The 20,196-nt window shown below is 43.0% G+C and overlaps 1 protein-coding gene and 1 long non-coding RNA gene across 6 annotated transcripts; one reads left to right on the top strand and one right to left on the bottom strand.

Moving 5' to 3' along the window:
• Positions 1–532: 532 nt before the first annotated feature.
• Positions 533–11,822, bottom strand: LOC114207648 (uncharacterized). The gene is made up of 3 exons (XR_003608890.2): positions 11,714–11,822; positions 1,449–1,552; positions 533–821 (listed from the first exon to the last, which is right to left on the bottom strand). It is a non-coding gene; the product is annotated as an uncharacterized LOC114207648 (long non-coding RNA).
• A 1,291-nt stretch (positions 11,823–13,113) lies between these two features.
• SRSF5 (serine and arginine rich splicing factor 5) lies at positions 13,114–18,028 on the top strand. Of its 5 annotated transcripts, none has more exons than XM_028125637.2 (8): positions 13,114–13,262; positions 14,158–14,302; positions 14,587–14,657; positions 14,778–14,876; positions 15,178–15,247; positions 16,481–16,554; positions 17,014–17,124; positions 17,225–18,028. In XM_028125637.2, the coding sequence occupies exons 2-8, from the start codon at positions 14,177–14,179 to the stop codon at positions 17,487–17,489; spliced, it is 816 nt and encodes a 271-aa protein (XP_027981438.1). In that variant the 5' UTR covers positions 13,114–13,262; positions 14,158–14,176; the 3' UTR covers positions 17,490–18,028. The 5 variants fall into 5 exon arrangements, with proteins under 5 accessions (XP_027981438.1, XP_027981271.1, XP_027981206.1 ...); XM_028125470.2 differs by having other exon boundaries at positions 13,115–13,258; positions 17,222–18,028; XM_028125405.2 differs by having other exon boundaries at positions 13,115–13,387; positions 17,222–18,028.
• Positions 18,029–20,196: the final 2,168 nt, after the last annotated feature.

Raw genomic sequence — 20,196 nt, 5'->3', positions numbered from 1 at the left:
TGCCCAGATTGTAAGCCTCTGGTCAGCCAATCTCCCCCCAACTCTTGTCCCCATAGTGTTCATGCTTGGGATCTCCTGGACCCTTCCTCCACTAGTCACTGGAAGCCTCCTTCCAAGGCAAATACAGTTTTAAAATATTTATTTTTATTGATATATAACTGACATTCAACATTATATTAGGTTCAGGTGTGTAATGTAATGATTCAATATTTGTATATATTGCTAAATGATCACAATTCATCTGCTCCCCGCACATAGAATTTTTTTCCTTGTGATGAAAACTTTTAAAATCTGCTCTCCTAGCAACTTTCAAATATGCAATAACTGTGTTTTTAACTGTAGTCACCATGCAGTACATGACATCTGCAGAATTGACTTATTTTATGGCAAATACATTCTTTTTCTTTAAAGATTTTATTTATTTATTTGAGAGAGAGAGAGAGAGTGGGGGGAGGATCAGAGGGAGAGGAACAAGCCGACTCCCTGCTCCTGAGCAGGGAGCCTGACGCAGGGCTCCATCCCAGGACCCTGGGATCATGACCTGAGCCAAAGGCAGACGCTTAACCGACCGAGCCACCCAGGTGCCCCATGGCGAATACATTCTTAATCTGTCCTCAGAATACTCTCTCCCCATCTTGGCCTCTAACAAAAACCTGGGTGACTTCATCTGTTTTCACTGTCCAGCTGCCACATCTCTGGGGATCTCTTTCAACTGTGTCTTCAAAACTGTTCTGGAGGTGCCTGACTGGCTCAGTCAGAAGGGCTTGCAACTCTTGATCTCGAGGCCATGAGTTTGAGCTCCACGTTGAGTGTAGAGATAACTAAACAAAATAATAAAATAAACTTAAAAAAAAAAAACCCCAAAACACCAAAACCTGCTCTGGCCTGCACTGTCTCCCACGCTTCAGACCCTATGCACCCACTGCCTGCTGGAATCTCCTCCTAGACATTCCAGGACGTGGCTGTCCCACGTACTTTCAACTCAGAGAACCTGAGGGAATTCATGGGCATTACCCCCTCATCCTGTGTTCTCTGTGCACTCATACTAGAGCCTGGAGGTGAAATTTGATTCTTGCCTCCCCCTTACCCACCCTGCCACATCTATTACCAACGTGTTATAATTTACCTTCTCAGCATTTCTCTAATTTGTCCCCTGCCTTTACCATTGCCCTAGCAATCCCATGATTGACTGAATTAATGCACAACTGTCATTGCTTTGCCATCTCTCTTAGTGACCTATTGCTATGTGGCAAATTACCCCACAACTTAACAGTTGGAAACAAGTATGTATTGTGTCCCACGGTTTCTGAGGGTTAGGAATCTGGGAGTGGCTTAGCTGGGTGGTTCTGGCTCAGCATCACTTAGGGGGCTGCAATCCTGCTGTCGGTGAGGGCTGTGGTTATCTCAAGACTCAATGGGGCTGGAGAATCTGCTTCAAGCCTGCTCACGTCGTTGTTGGCTGGTCTCCCTTCCTTGCCGGCTGTTGGCTGGAGGCTTCGGTCAGCCTCTCCTTAGGTTACCTGAGTGTCACCGCCCTGCAGCTGGCTTTTCTCTGAGGTGTGTTTGTGTGTGTGACAGAGAGAGAGAGAGAGAGAGAGAGGGAGAGAGATATTACTTAATATGGAATCCACAGTCTTTTTAAACCTAATTTCCAACGTTTTCACTTCTGCTGTATTCTACTGTTCGCATAGACCAAACCTCGTGTACATGTAGGGAGAGTGTGAAAACTAAACTGTGAGGATCCTTGGGGGTCATCTTGGGAGTTGGCTACCACAACATCAATTTATCCCTTTCTTTGATAAAAACATCCCTTGATTGTCACTTGGGAAACCACCCCTACCCCACTATTAAGTTATGGTATAAATGGGGCTGCTCCTTTTCCATTTCTGGTATGTGTCCCCATTTGCAGAATGGGTCTTGATTAGCTAAGGCCCATATCAATATATTTTGCTATGAATTGAATGTTTGTGTCCCTCTAAGATTCATATGTTGAAACCCTAATTTCCAATGTGACGGTATTTGGAAGGTAATTAGGGTTAGATTAGGTCATGAGGATGGGGCCTTCATGATGAGATTAACACCTTTATAGAAAGAGGAGAAGAAATGTGATTTCTCTCTTTTCATATTTGCCCCAAGGAAGGCCATATGAGGACACAACCAGGAAGAGGGCCCTTTCAAGAATCTGACCATACTGGCACCTTGGTCCTGGACTTCCAGCTTCCAGAAGTGTGAGAAGCAAATGTTTATTGTTTAAGCCCCCCAGTCTATGGTATTCTGTTATAGCAGTCTGAATAGACTAAGACGCAGTTTTTCTGGCCATAGCGATAGTTCTTGAATGAGCAGATAACCCGGTTGAAAGCCAATGAGACATTAGGAAATATTTGCTAGAGCTTCTAAGAAGGATCAAAGAAGCTTCAATGGAAGCTCCTGGAAGTGATGTTCTCTCTTCCTCTGGATTTGGTGGCATGAGGTTCTGAGGCTAGGGGTGCTAACATCTTGCTAACACAAGCTGAGCCGGACTGGGAATGAAGCTGACTCTCTGGGGAAGTAGAGCCAAATATGGATACTGGAGATGCTCCTTGAGCTCTAGATCAAGCCAAGCCTACAGCTGGGCCTGTCTGTAAATTTCTCAGTTATATATATACTTTTTAAAGATTTATTTATTTATTTTGAGAGAGTGAGAATGAGAGAGAGAGAGTACGTGAGAGCGGGGAGGGTTAGAGGGAGAAGCAGGGCCCTTGCCGAGCAGGGAGCCCAATGCGGGACTCGATCCCGGGACTCCAGGATCATGACCTGAGCCGAAGGCAGTTGCTTAACCAACTGAGCCACCCAGGTGCCCTAAATTTCTCAGTTATATTAACCAATAAATAAACTCATTTTCTTAAGATGGTTATACTAGAAATTCTGTTCCTTGCCATATAGAGTCCCAACTGATTTTGGCCTCTTACAAACTTCCCCCTCTAAAACATAAATCTGATCATGTTATCTCCTGGCATAAAATCTTACAACATCTACTCAGTGTTCACTGGATAAAGTCTGAGCTCATTAACATGGTGGTTGAGGCTTACCATAGTCCTCTCTATCTCCACAACCAGCCTCTTCTTTCCATGCTTCTATTTTGAGCAACACTCAACTATTTATACCATATACCCTACTGTTCTGAAGAGGGTCCCTGGCTGGGAGCATATGAGCCTTAATCAGGAATTAAGGTGGTAGAAAACATAAGCGAGAACTAGAGTCAGCCTAATCAAATTAGCCTGGAAGTCCCAGACCTAGATCCACAAGCTACGCTCGTTCTGTGTTAACCCTGGAGATCCTGGGCTTCTGGTTTTCCATCAGGCTCCCCGTTTCTGCAGCTCTGAATTCCTCACAGTGTCTTACTGTGCATTCAGCCACATCTCTACAGAGCTCAATAGGACAACATAATTGCACCCTCAGGATATCTTGTTTCACTTCTCCTTAACCCAAGCCATTTGAATTAAGTACTCGATACCCAAGCTCTTAAAATGGGACACTGTTTATTTGAGGTACAATGATGAGGAATAAACACACAGCAGAACTTCTCATTCCCTTCCACCACTCTTTATCCAAAGTATCCAGTTTTCTTCTGGGCTAAACTTGGCCATTAGTGGGTACTCTGATTTATCAGACAGATGTCAAGTGTTCTGCACTGGATTGGTCCTGTGTGTCTTGACCCTAATTATTGTATTAGAGAAGGAATAATCTCCAGTATTGGAGATGATCTTTTTTTTTTCTTTCAAGATTTTATTTAAATTCAAGTTAGTTAACAGTATTGGAGCTGATCTTGCGGTGGGGGGCTCTCTTTGGGAGATCTCACATGTGTGTCCCACCACAATGGCTCTAAGTTGGTATAAGGAGTTAATACCTTTGAGGCTTCCCACTCGATGTTAAAGAGCTCAGTAATTGGAAAGATGGAAAGAGCTCAGTAATTGTTTGTTCCCAGTTCCTGACAGCTTGAAGGATGGAGTAGGCATAGAAGTCAACAAGCATTGGTAGGCTCTTGTCCAGTTCTCTTTCGTAAACCCCTTGAATAGTTTGGTCTTTGGAATGCTGCAGTCTGTTATCTTTTACCTATAGAGGACTTGGGGGCGTGAGAAAGAAGCTTTTATGTTCTTCATGGAAGAAGAACATGGGTTCTCCCTGTTACAGCAGCCTAACCTCCACTACGATTTCTGTCTTTTCTTTTTTTAAAAAAAGATTTTATTTATTTATTTAACAGAGAGCGAGAGCACAAGCAGGGGGAGTGGGAGAGGGAGAAGCAGGCTCCCCGCTAAGAACAGAGCCTGATGCAGGACCTGATCCCAGGACCCTGGGATCGTGACCTGAGCCGAAGGCAGACACTTAACCATCTGAGCCACCCAGGTGCCTGATTTCTGTCTTTTCTGAATGGAGAGCCAAGGCAGCCTGTCTCAGTTGGTACAGCTGCAATGTGCTGAGCAAACCAGGCACTGGGTCAAATATATTCCACGCACTGCCTCACTTAATCCTTATAACAACCCTATGAAGTAAGTACTATTATTGACTGATTTCTGACATGGGGAAGTGAGGCCTAGAAAGATCCGCAACACGCTGAAGATCATAGCGTCACTACTTAACAAAGATCGTCCAAGTGCCTATGAGGTGTCAGGCCCTACTTCAGCCTCTGGAGCTACCAGGGTGGATGTTGGGGCTGAAATTCCAGCACACACGACTCCAGGTCCTTCAACCTTAGCTGATGGGCTCAGCTGCTTCCCCTGTCTGTTCAGCCCACTGTTCACTCATATGTGGATACCAACTGGATGCTTCTGTCCTTGTCCTAATGCTTATGCTTATGCTGAAACCATTTACACATTCTAGCTCACACATTTCTAACACAGAGACAAAGATGCAGCTAAAGTTACTTAGCTGTGATGTGAAATGTTGTCTCCTGATTTAATAAATGCTATAAGGTTTTGGATTTCCCTTTTGGATAAACTTTGGAATGAAAATCCTTTGGAACCACTGAGGTGGAAGAGACATGCTGGGCTTCACTGCTTCCAGCTGTGTGACTTTGAGTTTTGGTGTCAACATTTTTTTTTTTTTTTAAGGAGTATGAATTGACTTTAGAGAGTTGTATGAGGGCTGACTTGGCTACTAAATCCAAAGCCCTGAACGCTATGCCTGGCACACAGTGAGGGGAAGATGAATGCAGCTTTTATTGAGGACTATGAGAATTGCTTAGAGGCCACTGGATTTTGCAATCAGGTGGATGATGAACAGTGAGAGCAGTTTCAATGGAGAGGTGGGGGTGGAGAAGAGGAAGTCTGCTGCAGATAAGTGAGAGCTTGAGAAAGTGGCATCTCAGTGTGTAAAGACTACCTGCTCTGTTAAGAAATAAGTTGGCTTAAAACTGTGGAAGGAGCCGCGATGTCCTTCGGCAGATGAATGGATAAAGAAGATGTGGTTGATATATACCATGGAATATTACTCAGCCATCAGAAAGGATGAATACTTACTGTTCACATCGACATGGATGGAACTGGAGGGGATTATGCTAAGTGAAATAAGTCAATTGGAGAAAGACAATTATCATATGGTTTCACTCATATGTGGAATATAACAAATAGTGCAGAGGACCATAAGGGAAGGGAGGGAAAACTGGATGGGAAGAAATCAGAGAGGGAGACAAACCATGAGAGACTCTTGACTCCAGGAAACAAACTGAGGGTTATGGAAGGGAGGGGGGTGGGGGATGGGGCAACTGGGGGATGGGCATTAAGGAGGGCACATGATGTGATGAGCACTGGGTGTTACATGCAACTGATGAATTGTTGAACACTACATCTGAAACTAATGGTGTACTGTGTGTTGGCTAACTGAATTTAAAAAAAAAAGAACTATGTTGGCTTAGGAAAGGCAAGATGGGGCAGTTTGACAAGTGACAGAGGCTAAGAGAAGAATTTCTTTAAAAAAAATTTTAGGGCGCCTGGGTGGTCCAGTTGGTTAAGCATCTGCCTTTGGCTCAGGTCATGATCCTAAGGTCCTTGGATGGAGCCTCGCATCGGGCTCCCTGCTTGGCGGGAAGTCTGCTTCTCTCTTTCCATCTGCCCCTCCCCCCTGCTTGCTCTCTCTCTCTCTCTCTCTCTCTCATGCTCTCTCTCAAATAAATAAAATCTTTTTAAAAAAGTTTTAAAGGGGGAAGCAAAGCAGGTTGGACAGTTAAGGATCAAAGAGGTAGTGGAGAGGATGGAACTTTAGAAAAAAAGGAGAGAGAGAAAAATAATCAATGGAGCAAGGTCTGGAATCTGGTGCACAAAGAACCAAAGGTTTGAACAGAAATTGCACCCCTTGTTTCTCTGGGACAGATGAGAAGAAGATGGGTGAAGACATAGGTAATCTGAAGATGGAGGGGTGAGAGATGGAAGCAGTGGCAGCCTGATAACTTCGATTCTTTTTTCTTTATTCCCAGACAATAGAAGATAATGTCTATTTTCTGTGTGATGTAGGAAGCACTGTGGTAGTTAGCCTTCAATGACCCCTGTCATGCCCTCCTCCTGGTTCTCATGGCCTGTGCAGCTCCCTCCCACACTGTCCACACCGTACGTACCCGGGTTGGCCTCTGTGACCAATAGCATACAGCAGAAGCTCTGTGCTCTGGGTTGAATTGTGTCTTCTGCAGAAAGGTGTGTTGAAGTTCTAACCTCCAGTGCCTCAGGATGTGACCTTAGTTGGAAATAGGGTCTTTATAGACGTAATTAAGGTAAAATGAGATCGTTAGGGCAGGCTGTAATCCAATATGATTGGTGTCCTTATCAAAAAGGGGAAACTCAGACAGAAATTCAAACAAAGACAAACATGTGCAGAGGGACAATGAAGACACACAGGAGGAGACAGCCATGTGACTGGAGTGGTGCATCTGCAAGCCAAGAACACCAAGGATGGCTGACAAACACCAGACACTAGGAAGAGGCAAAAAGGATCCTCCCCTAGAGCTGTTGGAGGAAGCACAGCTCTGCTGATACCTTGATTTGGGACTTCTAGCTTCCAGAACTGTGACACAATACATTTCTATTGTTGTAACCCACCCAATTTTTGGTATTTTGTGATGGCAGCCCTAGCAAACTAATACACCATGGTATGTCATTTCCAAGATCAGTTTATAAAAAGACTGTAACTTCTTCTTCGGTGCACTCTCTTAGATCACTCCCTCTTGGGATAGTCAGCTGCCATGTCATGAGGACATTCGGGCAGCCTATGGAGAGACCCGCACGGGAAAGAACCAAAGTCTCCAGTCAACAGCCAGCAAGGGCCTGAGGTATGTCAAAGTTGTGGGAGTGAACTTGGAAGTAGATCCCCCCAGTTGAGGCCTCAGATAAGACCGCAGCTGCAGCTGACAGCTTGACTGCAGTTTCATGAGAGACTCTAAGCTGAACCACCCAGGCAAGCCATTCCTGAATTCCCAAATCACAGAAACTATGAGATAATAAATGCTGTTGTTTCAGGTTGTTAACTTTAGGGGTACTTTGTTACACAGTAACAGATAATACACCTGCTAACAATGAAGGAGACATTGTTGCTTAACAAGAGGAGAGAGAGTATGGAATGGCTGCTGAGATCATGAGAAAGGGAGCAGCAAACCAACGATACAGGTCTGATTAGTGGATGCAAATTGTAGATCAGAACGACTTGATGAGGGTGCCAGTTAGATATTCAGATTCCTGAGCATCACATTTCTGAATCAGGCTTTTCTCTGGGAAAATGGCACTGGGGATCTACTCTTGGAAAAGTGCCCAAATGATTCTTTTTAAAGAACCATTGAGTTAGGAGTGCCTAGGTGGCTCAGTCGGTTAAGCGTCGGCCTTCAGTTCAGGTCATGATCCCAGGGTCCTGGGATTGAGCCTGGCATCAGGCTCCCTGCTCAGTGGGGAGTCTGCTTCTTCCTCTCCCTCCCCCCCACCTCATGCTCTCACTCTCTCTCTCCCAAATAAATAAATAAAATCTAAAAAAACAAACAAACAAAAAAACCAAACATTGAGTTAGAGGATAATTGAGAGCAGAGGTAAAAGTGGGACAGGACTAGAATTTAAACTGGGTGTTAATTCATAGCACAACTGGCATCAATAAGCACTATGCTATGGACATATAAAGAATTTCTAAGTTTTGTCAATAATTCAATAAATTCTGAGTTAGTGGGAATTACTTTGTATCCCTAAGAAAATATTCTCAGGAGCCCTTATGCTAATCTTCCCTTCTCTTTGTTTCTAAAGATACTGCCCTATTTCTCCTTCAGCTCAATCCCTGTGCAGAGAAGCTCTGCCTATTCTGATTTCTACCTCACTCCAACCTTCTCTAGCCTTGGTGGTCAGGACTCCTCAAAGTCAGGAGAAGTGCTTCTGGGATTTCTGGGGCCACCCTAATGCACAGAAAGGCATCCCATGAAGGTCATGCTTTTGTGAAGAGGACCTTGACAGGAAAATCAGGAAGTGGGATGTTCTGGGCAGAATAGATGGTTAAATTCTGTAAGCCTCAGCTTCTTCATTTAAAAAATGCTATATACCTAACATGGAAGGGTTGTGTAAGGATTGACTGAGTTGATGTGTGCAGTGTCCTTAGACAATGCCTGGCACACAATAGTGGCTCGGGAAAGAGGAGCTGTCAATATTAAGAAGTATGGTAAGGGGGGTGTGTTTAGGTGCTCTGAACTTAAGTTTATCTGCTTCCCCATGACTGTCCCAATCAGGGCTCCAGCCATAACCTGAGTGAGATATGGGTATTTGGAGGAGGGAAGATGGAGCTAGATGATAGGTGGATTTTATGGGGAACAAAAAAGTGAGTTCCTAGATCTAGGTCAGCATTCCTCTCAGACTCCTGGTTGAGTATTAGAACGACCTGCAGCCTTTACTAACAAACTAGGGTTCCAGCCCAGACAATTCAATCAGAATTTCAGCCAGTAGGGACCCAAGCAGCAGAACATTACAAACACTTCCCAGATGATTTTAGTTTATGGCTGGTGTTGAGAAACACTGATGTAGGCACTAAAATTAAAGTAGTGGGTTCACAGGTCTTTTAATTATTATGCACTAAATTAACGATTAAAACAAATCACAATGTAGCAATAGAAAGAAGTCAAATAGGGCTGTAGGGGTAAATCCGTCAAAAAATGGAACATTTTAAAAAACCATATATTTCCAAGAGAAATTAAGAATACCCTTTCAAAAAATCTTTAGAATTATTAGCTAGAAGCAAGGAAGTAGTACTTTTTCTTTGTGTTGGAAGATTTGGATAGGGATTTTTAAGCATCTGGTGGTATTTAGGGCATTTTCAGAAAAACAGAGTTACTGATTGGGATGAGTACTTTCCCTGGTCATGTGTTTGTATCATGTTAAGTGGAAAAACAGATACAAATTTGAATATACACTTTTGAAGAAACATGGCAAATGCCCATGACTATGTTTTTTTTTTTTAAAGATTTATTTATTATTTATTTTGAGAGAGTGAGAATGAGAGAGAGAGAGAGTACATGAGAGGGGGAGGGTCAGAGGGAGAAGCAGACTCCCTGCCGAGCAGGGAGCCCGATGCGGGACCCGATCCCGGGACTCCAGGATCATGTCCTGAGCCGAAGGCAGCCGCTTAACCAACTGAGCCACCCAGGCGCCCCATGATTATGTTTTATGAATAAAAACCTCTCATGTGGGGTGCCTGGGTGGCTTAGTTGGTTGGGCGACTGCCTTCGGCTCGGGTCATGATCCTAGAGTCCCGGGATCGGGTCCCGCATCGGGCTCCCTGCTCGGCAGGGAGTCTGCTTCTCCCTCTGACCCTCCCCCTTCTCATGTACTCTCTCTCTCTCATTCTCTGTCTTTCAAATAAATAAATAAAATCTTTAAAAAAAAATACCTCTCATGAAACCAAATTCTATATATGAGGATGATTCATATTTTCGAAATGCAATTGTGCTTTTTAGAAGAACCCTACAGAGAAATTATTTAAAAAGCCAAATAGGTATCCTTCAGGGTTGGGAATAAGAATAGACTTTAAACATCTTTTTAAAAAAATCTGTTTTTTGAAAATGGTGATGTATTATTTTTGAATTGGAAAATAAAACATATATTAAACACTCAGGAAAGAAAACAGAAGGAAAAACAGCGAACCATGACCTGAGGTTCATTTGGTGAGCTGGGATCACGAATGTTCTCCTCTTGTTTCAGTTATTTTCCCTGTTGTACATTTTTGTGATAATGAGCATACAGATATTTTTATAATTGGGACACGATGAACTCTTTAAAAATAAAGCTCGAACCCTCTATCCTTGTTTACAATTTTATCTGACAAAGGGAGTTGGGTGGAGCTTTCACAAAACAGTTTAAAATTTAGGAATCAGTTAGCTCAGGGGTTGGCAAATGTTTTCTGTAAAGAGCCAGATAGTCAATATTTTAGGTATTGTGGTTCATAAGGTCTCTATCGCAACTCTGCAGCCCTGCTTCTGTGGCAGGACAACAGATATAGGCAGTAAGTAAAAGAACAGGAGTGGCTGTGTTAAAAAAAAATTATGGATGGATACCAACCTTTGAATTTCATCTAATTTTCATGTGTCACGAAATCTTCTTTTGATCACCTTCCCCCAACCCCAACCATTAAAAATGTAAAACCACCCTCAGGCCATACAAAAACAAGTGGCAGGCTGGATTAGGCCCACAGGCCATAATTTGCTGATCCCTGTGTTCAGTGAAATCAGGAACGTGATGAATGAAACCTCCCATGGTTATGCTGAAAGACCCCAACAGAGATGGCCAATAAACTGTGTTAACTTTTTAATTTCATTTTATTGTTTATTATATTTTAAGGGAAAAGCCATTAGTTTTCTTTTTTTTAAGATTATATTTATTTGTCAGAGAGAGAGAGAGAGAGACAGCACAAGCAGGGGGAGTGGCAGGCAAAGGGAGAAGCAGGCTCCCCACTGAGCAAGGAGCCTGAACAGGGAGTCTGCTTGGGATTCTCCCCCACTGCCTCTGTTCCCCCGCCCCCCGCATGCTCTCTCTCTTTCTCTTAAATAAATAAATAAATCTTTAAAAAAAAAAAATGACTACCCCTGTACCCCCTGTGCTCAACCAATGAGAAAACACACTTTTCTCCAAAGACCTTTGGACTTCCCTTCAAAACAATCCCTCCAACTTCCTCCTTCTCCATAACATGTTCTTCTTGCTGGACTTGCCTATGGTTTTTCTGCAGCTTATATATCTTGAGTTACAATTCTCTACTATTCCTGAATAAACTCATTTTGCTGGTGAAATAATGGTTTTATTTTTAAGATTAATAGGCTTTATAAAAAAAAATTACTCCTGAAGAAAATCACAATGCTGTGTGAAGACTGCAACTTTTTTCATGATGTACACAGCACCAATGGTCTTGTCTTTCACTCCCAGAAAACCTTTAGATTACTTTGTTATTGCAGCAAAAATAACATTTAGTGAGTGAAATCACAAGTGATTGCTTCTATCACAGTCAATAGAAAATGTAGAAAATAATTGGAAGACCATTTTTTTAAAAAAATTATGCAGAAAGCAAACAAACGTAGCTAAATTAAGTACTGGTTTCGGACAATTTGTACATTATGAGATGCCAGTGTTTATTAGGCTAGTGGCTAAAGGTGTTTTCTTTTAACAAATGCTTATTTTCTTTTAAATCCACCTTCATTCCCCACACCATAGATGACTAAATTCACAATTTTGCTACATACCTACTGAGGCTCTTCTTAAAGTAAACAAATATATAGGGGCCCCCTGGGTGGCTCAGTCCATTGTGCATCTGCCTTTGGCTCAGGTCACGAGCCCAGAGTCCTGGGATGGAGCCCCATGACGGGCTCCCTGCTCAGCAAGGGTGAGGAGGAGGAGGAGGAGGAGGTGGTGGTGGTGGTGGTGGTGGTGGTGGTGGTGGTGGTGGTGGTGGTGGTGGTGGTGGTGGTGGTGGTGGTGGTGGTGGTGGTGGCGGCGGCGGCGGCGGCGGCGGCGGGCTGCTTCTCCCTCCTCTGCCCCTCCCCCATGCTGTCTCTCAAATAAAATCTTTAAAAAAAATTTTAAAAATAAATGTATGAATGGACGAGCTCATTCCATACAAATTATTCAAATTCTAACCTAGGGTTTCTAAGGGCTGGAAGGTCAGAGCAAGGGTCTGTAGCTCTGCTGCTTCTTGAACTACCTTATCTCTGTGTAACTTTAGTTGCAAACAGCAACCCTTGATGCTGGGCACCTCTGAAAAATGGGGTGCCTTGAGTTCCACCTAAAAGCATTAAAGAAAAGTAACATTTTCACAATCATTCTCTTTATGCCTGGATTGCTAAGCCTGACACCCTTGCTGGGAAAACGTGGAGCTAAGGATGTGGAAGGCTGTTTCACCCTCATTTTGAAACATAGACTTTGTTTTTGATGAATGCTCTACTTTTATGTGTTACATTACAGAAACTTGAACAAGGAGGGTTAACCAAATACCATTTGGACTTTAAAAGTAGCTTGAAACCTCTTTCAACCAGATCAGCCCTAGTGCAGAAATCTGCATACTGGCTTCAATTCACGATGGCCTGCTAGCTGCAGTCCCGATTTGACTGTTTCATCATGCAAGAAGGTTCCATGTAAAAAATACTGCAGTTCCTTATCCTTCTTAGTATAAACCACACGTCCATGGTATGATAGTATGGTTAAAATATTCACTTGTGCATTAGGGAGCGTCCCCCAAAATACAACCATAAACTGCAAGAAGCAAGGGGTCATGCGTGGCCAATTATTTTGCAAAGCCTGAGTTTCTTTTACCCAGTACTTTTCGGGATATCTAAAAAAATACGTCAGATAAAAAAGAAGTGCCATTTGCTCTAGCGTATCTTCACGGGAGAAACAATGATGAACAGCACTTCGCGGCCTAGTTGGAGCACACACGCAACCGCGGCCCTTCCAGCGTCGGGCCCCTGGCGGCCACAACCACGCCAATTCCCGCCCCTCGGCTCCGCCCATCGCGGGTGGAGGTCGCTTGGGCGGTTACGGTAAAGAGGCTCCAGCCCCGCGTAAACTTCCGGCTCCGCGGAAATTTCCGTCGCTGGATCCAGCAGGGAGGTCCCTGGGGCGGTACCGGAAGTGATGCAAGGGCGCGCCCTCCATTTTGTGAAACGCAGGAGCAGCTAAGTGCGTCAGTTGTGGAGAGGCGTAGACGAGTTTAGTCCTGGTCTGCGGGGAGGCAGACGGCTCCGTCGCAGACTACGGACCTCTCTGGTCTCAGCTGCCAAAGATCCTGTCCGGTAGGTGAGTGGCTCACTTTGAGGGAAAGGCTTCTCGGATCGAGGCTTCTTCATGGCCGCTCAGATCGTGAGTGGCCAGGGCTGCTCTTTTTGCGGAGGACGGCGTCCAATGAGCGCAGTATATTCGAGGTGGGCGCTGGGGCACGTCTCCCTTTGGGTATTGTTTGAGGGGAACTGACGGTGGAAGGGCGGTCGTGGTTATGGTCGTTTTTACACGGGGTCGTGTGCCCCTCCCTGCCTCCTTACCTCTTCACTACCCGGACCCCCCCGAGTATTGGGCCGAGACCTTTGCTCGGGGTGTGGTTAGGGCTTTCTGCGGGCGGGCACAGTGACTCCGGAACTGTGGAGTCCTGGGGAGGGGGAGGGAGAAGGGCGTTTGGCACGCGCGGCTCACCCCACCGCTGTCTCCGCCGCCGCCATTTTGTGGCTGCCGGCGTCCGCCCGCCGCCGTCTGGGCAGGCGCGGCGGTGGCGTCGCGAGATTCCGGCTTCCACCCGCTGTGACGCTCCTGGGAGGCGGCGACGTGCGCGCGGCCCGTCGCCATTGGGCTGGCCTTGCGGAGGGCGGGGTCGGCTCCGCCCGCACTTCTCGGCCTTTCCTAACTGCGGCAGATGGGAGGGGGCCAGAAGAGCCGGGGAGAGAGTGCGGCTGCGCAGTTCCAGAGGCGGCAGTGGGCGTTGCGGTTGCTGCGGTCTGGGCCCAGGGAAGGATCGTGTTGGGAGCCGAGTTTTAATTTTGTCTGCAAGGGACCTGGCCTAATAAGAGGCAACTCTTGGCAATCTTGTTTATAACATCACCGGGTAAACATTTTATTTTATGCCGTTTATGTTTTTGATCCCTTGACCAGGCATCCTTCTGACATTCACTGGTATTGTCTTAATTGAATTATTTTGTGACAGGAAATACTAGCCGGACACCATGAGTGGTTGTCGAGTATTCATCGGGAGGCTAAATCCAGCGGCCAGGGAAAAAGACGTGGAAAGATTCTTCAAGGGGTATGGACGAATAAGAGATATTGATCTGAAAAGAGGTTTTGGTTTTGTGGTAAGTACTTAAAACTGGTTGTTTAGAGCTACTGTTAAGTCGGTGAAGATTTTGATAAGCAGTGGTTTTGATTTTACTGAGTTGAGGGTATTTTTAAGGGATAAAAGAACCTTGTGGTTAGTTGGAGGGAAACCACTCCTCACTTTTCCATTGAGCTTATGTGTGTGGCACTGTCATTAAGATACCCGTGCTGTCACATGGTTTTAGTGATTTTTAATGTGGTGTAGAATACACTTAAAAGACGTGTTAAGCACTGGTTTTTTTTTTCCATGTTTACATTTTAGGAATTTGAGGATCCCAGGGACGCAGATGATGCTGTATATGAACTCGATGGAAAAGAACTGTGCAGTGAAAGGTGAGAATGTTAGTTTTGTAACTAGGTAGCACTGTAAGATAGACTAGGTTAGCTGGGATATTCAAAGTAAATGATAGGTAGCTTGTGTGGGTAACAAAGCCTTTTTTTCCCTTCCTGTAGGGTTACTATTGAACATGCTAGGGCTCGGTCTCGAGGTGGACGAGGTAGAGGACGCTATTCTGACCGTTTTAGTAGTCGCAGACCTCGAAATGATAGACGGTATGTGATGGATCATGAATGGCTGCTTTGAACAATCATTACTGCAGGAGGAGTTTTTAATGCTTAAGAACCATTAGCAACAAGTGATTTTGGTACTTAACATATAATCATTTTTATTATTTCTGTGTTAGTCCATTGTTGCCGATGAGTGTGTGTAATAAGTCTTATATAAAATAATTCAGAAACTCGATGGGAGTCATTTGAATGACTTGTTCTGATTGTTTGAATTTGCCCACAGTCGAACACAGTAGGTACACACTGCTGCATTTCTTCCATTGTGAGTACTCATTTTCTTCCTCAGAAATGCTCCACCTGTAAGAACAGAAAATCGGCTTATAGTTGAGAATTTATCTTCAAGAGTCAGCTGGCAGGTTTGTTGAAATACAGTTTTGAGCTATTTTAATGTGGCTTTTTAAAAGTTAATGGGTAGTTAATGTTTTATTATGTTTTATTAAAAGTAACTTTATCTTTAATTAAATTAATGGAATTAATTGTAATTTTAAAATTTTCATTAAACGTAATTGGGGGATGTTTGAAATTTTAATATTAGTGATCAAATGTTTTTAATGTTTTGAGGATATTTTTTCTTGTTTTTTAAAATCAATTTTAACCAAATATTAAACCCTTTATTTGCCAGCCTATCTGTGTCGTTGGCCTTATGACGAGGAGTGCCTGTGGGTTATCCTAATCGTTGTCTTGGTCACTCTTGGTTGGGCCTGGTTGACTTTGCCAGTCAGCTCCTACAGTGATCAATTGGCCACCTCTAGATCTGTGTTTGCCGGTCTAGACGTAATCGGTGCACTTACTTGAAGTGCCAGGTTGCAGCGATCCCAGAGCGTTGATAACGTGATCTGATCCCTAAGTTGAGAGCTGTCTTCCTGTAACGCTTCCGAATAAGAGGTCCTGGTCGAAAAGAGTTGAAAGATACGAAATTAGGTGGTCGTTGGAATCCTGATCGCAGTAAAGTGGTCCTTGGTAACTGCACAAGAGTAGAACATGTCTGCATCCGCCAGTAGTCTGCTAATAGGGAGGGCTGTGCGATTAAAGGCTTCCATCGATTGGGTAGTGTCCTTCAAGTGGGTGGCGAAGAGCCAGTCGGGCATATGTCATGAAGGTTTCTCCGACCGATTAATGGTTTGCTGCTTGACTAGCCTAGGGAAATAATAATAAAGGTAAAGTAAACTTTTTTAATGACATATGGGGCACAAAATAACTGGTGTCTTGTAAATGTTCTGTTTTTTTTTTTTAATATAAAATTCCTACTTTAGTCTTTACTTTAAAAATATGTACTGTTTCTTTTTGTTTTGTTTTTTTGTTTTGTTTTGTTTTTTCCTTTTGTATTGAGCTCAGTATAAACTAATACTACTTTAATGTTAAAATCTGAATTTCCTCTAGCATTTTGCTTAAAAGCAATAATGCTTTTTGCTTATTTCGTGCCCTGGCATAGATAATTTTTTGAATTCTGATAGAATACAAGTGTGGTAAATGCCATGTTTGTACTTTATCTAACATCTTCTCTTCCAGTAGTCTTGTTTTTTATACCATGTGGTTGTTTGTGTGTCAAGTAGCCTTTTCTTTGCTTGACACAATTGTCTTGTGTTAAGGATCTCAAAGATTTCATGAGACAAGCTGGGGAAGTAACCTTTGCGGATGCACATCGACCTAAATTAAATGAAGGGTGAGTGTGTATTGAAGGTCATAAAGCCTTTTAAAACCTACTGAAATTTTTACTGTGAATGTTCCTGAAAACTTAGAATTTGGTTATGCTGGAGTGCAGTGTTTCTCCATTGAGGTTGAATTTGCTCTGTAGGGGGTATTGGACCACATTTTTGGTGGTTGTGATGGGTCGAGGGTGCTACTGGCATCTTGTGTGGGTGGGTAGAGGCCAGGGATACTGCTAAACATGGCCACCAAGCATAGGAAAAGCCCTCCACTACAAAGAACTGTCTAGCTTAAAGTGTCAATGGTTTGGAGGTCGAGAAACCTTGTAATGCGGTTCTCAAGCTCTAAGATTCTTAATACAGCAGTAGCAAAAGTATCTAGGAAAGGTAATCTAGATACTCTGGATTGTTATATGTAGTTTGAGACCAAACTACCAGATGTATATAACTTTACAAATGGCTTTTTTTCATCGTAGGGTGGTTGAGTTTGCCTCTTATGGTGATTTAAAGAATGCTATTGAAAAACTTTCTGGAAAGGAAATAAATGGGAGAAAAATCAAATTAATCGAAGGCAGCAAAAGGCACAGGTATCTCTCTTAGCATTTAAGACAAAGTTTTAGTTGGTGAGTTTGTAGGGCCTGCCACTTATGTTGTATTTTTTTGTTTTTTTGTTTTCCTTCCTAGTAGGTCACGAAGCAGGTCTCGTTCCAGGACCAGGAGTTCCTCTAGGTCTCGTAGCCGGTCTCGTTCCCGGAGTCGCAAGTCTTACAGCCGGTCTAGGAGCAGGAGCAGGAGCCGGAGCAAATCCCGTTCTGTTAGTAGGTCTCCTGTGCCTGAGAAGAGCCAGAAACGTGGTTCTTCAAGTAGATCTAAGTCTCCAGCATCTGTGGATCGCCAGAGGTCCAGGTCCCGATCCCGGTCAAGGTCCAGATCAGTTGACAGTGGCAATTAAACTGTAAATAACTTGCCCTGGGGGCCTTTTTTTAAAAAACAAATTCCCAAACCATACTTGCTAAAAATTCTGGTAAGTATGTGCTTTTCTGTGGGGGGGTGGGGTTTGGAGGGGGGTTTGGGTTGGGCTGGATATCTTTGTAGATGTGGACCACCAAGGGGTTGTTGAAAACTAATTGTATTAAATGTCTTTTGATAAGCCTTCCGCTCACATTTTTGTGAATGTCTGAAGTGTATAGTTTGTGTATATTGAGAGAGCTCTTTTATAACTAAAGCAAATTTAATTTTTTTGTACTAGAAAAGATTTGAACATTTTAGTTCTTGGTTATTCAAATATGTTAATTCAGAATTAGTTTAATGCCTCAATTAAACTAATTAATAGCTTTGGACATTTAAAAGAGCTCTAAATTTGCTTGTACATAAAGGCTTGCGTTTTCCTTGTTAGGGTCAAGGGTGTCCTCCCACCCACCCTTTAACAGCTGCCTGACAAAGACAGTTAAAGCAGCTGTTGTTATTGATAATAAAAGATTATAAAACTGCTTTTGTCTGTTTGTCTGAAGGTTGTATACTATTACTTCTTCCTCCCCATCTATGTTTACGCTTGAAATGCCATGTAGAGAATCCTGGAGTTTGGTGGTGGATTTTTAAAGGTTTTTTTGTTTGTTTTTTTAATTTAAATCTTATCCTTGCCATTTCTGGGCTAGTCAAAACAAAGGCAGACAAGTTGCATACTGTCCAAAACAATGACAGTTAAGTTTCTTGTGTGTGGTCCCTCTCCCATGCTCTTTCCCTTCACTGCTTAATGAAATTGGTATCAATCAGGTTATATAGGTTTCCGTAGCCAAGAGGAGAAAAATTGGGAAAGCAAATTGTAAAAATGTTTTATGCTTATTTTAAAGGTAACATAATTTTGACAGATTACCGTACAAAGTTTAAGTCCGTGCACAAGAAGGCTTTAAGGGGTTTCACATGTTTTTTCTTTCAGTGATGAGCTGTGGATATGGCAGTATGTTAAAAGGAAAATTTAATAGAGAAGAAAACTGCTTAAGGTTCTACATCCATCTTTGTTTTGAGAGTCCTATACCTTTAGATAATGAGCTTTACTGTCTCCTAGTAATCTCAGAGACTTAGATTTTCTTAGTCCTCTGTAGGAGTGCTTGGTTGGATAAATGTTTGGCTATGGTGAATGGCATGTAGTAGCCAGATAACATTACAAATATCTTCCCTTTTATGTCCACTGAATCGTAACGGCTACTTCGTACGTAATAACCATTTTACAGGAGGTAATTCAGGGACAGAGAAGAGCCAAGTAAATGGTGGGCTGGTACTGGAATTGAGCAAGTCTAGTTCCCCAGAACCTGAAAAGCACATTGTCTTTTCGTGGATACTCATCTGCCTTAGCCTTGCAGGGGTTTTTGAGGAAAGCTGAAGTACCAGAAGGATTGCTTTTGGCTTCCCAAAGTATGGGGATTGGGTAGTAGGAATCTCTTTGGGGGTAGGTTTGAAGAGTTGTTTGTATACATTTGTCATACCCAAAACTATAGAAACTCATGCCACAAAATGGGGAAGCTGATCCTTCTACCATGAATGAGGCGGATTCTAGGCAGAGTTTGAGTGTTGTACTTATTTACTCAGGTGGAGGCTTAATGTAAAGCCAGCGGAACCTAGGTTTTTATCTTAGGTTGTTTGGAAGGCTGGAAGTGAGCCAATACCATATGGAAAGAGGCAATTTTTTTCCCTTAGGCTTTTATATATATAACTGGGTAGTACAATGTATATACTTTTTGATGTTTTACCAGTTGACTTTATTCTGTTTTTAGTTTTTCACCTTCTTTACTCCTAAAATGTCAGTGGCTTACCAATTTACTATTACAAATATTTGTTAAAGAGTGAAGCAATAAAACAAGGCCCTTTGAGCAAGTGGCAGAGATGACTGGGAGTTGGCTTGAAACAACAAATTAACCTTAATTCCCAGATCCCAGGATCTGAGAAATAGGAGTCTGAGTATAATCCTAAGCAAAGTTTTAAGGCCAGCTTTTGTGTGACATAGTGTAACTTTTTTTCTTTATATATTTCTTTTATCTAGTTCTCTGTTGAAGGATAATTTGGGAGTATACTAGATCTCAGATCTACTCCTACCTTCCTGAGAGAACTAATTCTGTTGGTTCTGCTTAACCCAAGTTTCTTGGCAGGTGATGACTGCTAGATGGTAGAACAATTTGAACAGATTCGTAAAGGGTATAATGTGTAAAAATAGTAGGTGGGTAGACCTTTTCACAGATCTTTTTTTTAAGAGTGTTAGTGACCCAGATTGGTAATTTTTTTTTTTTTTAAGTAGGCTCCACACCCACCCTGGAGTCCAATGCAGGGCTTGAACTGAACCCACAGATAAAAGACCTGAGCTGAGATCAAAAGTTGGATGGATGTTTACCTGACTGAGCCACCCAGGCGCCCCCTCCTCCCCCCAGTTGGTGATTCTTGCTCTGGTATCAGGAGTATTGGTGGCCCTGAACGTCAGGCGACTGATGCCCTAAAATTGTCCTTAGGGTTTCAGTTGAACTTAATCATACTAAACAGTACAAAAATCACAAGTGATTAGCCACAGTTTGTTATTTGCAAGTATTGTTTATTCTACCTAATGGCTTATCTGCATATGAGCAATATGTATGTTTCATTGGAGAAAATTAGAAATTTTAGAATTACACTTT

The sequence above is a fragment of the Eumetopias jubatus genome, unplaced genomic scaffold (assembly GCF_037043125.1).
Source record: "Eumetopias jubatus isolate StellerSeaLion01/CBP00866 unplaced genomic scaffold, mEumJub1_p1.0 scaffold_7, whole genome shotgun sequence".
NCBI classification, from domain to species: domain Eukaryota; kingdom Metazoa; phylum Chordata; class Mammalia; order Carnivora; family Otariidae; genus Eumetopias; species Eumetopias jubatus.
Note: the sequence above shows the minus strand (reverse complement) of the source record. Positions and strands in the feature narration are given on the sequence as shown.

What these genes read in the sequence shown, in the direction of transcription:
- SRSF5 (XM_028125470.2), top strand. Translation starts at nt 14,177, where the DNA reads ATGAGTGGTTGTCGAGTATTCATCGGGAGGCTAAATCCAGCGGCCAGG. An exon ending in AGACCTCGAAATGATAGACG is followed by an intron (nt 14,877 to 15,177) that starts GTATGTGATGGA and finishes TTTCTTCCTCAG; the next exon opens with AAATGCTCCACCTGTAAGAA. An exon ending in GAAGGCAGCAAAAGGCACAG is followed by an intron (nt 17,125 to 17,221) that starts GTATCTCTCTTA and finishes TTTCCTTCCTAG; the next exon opens with TAGGTCACGAAGCAGGTCTC.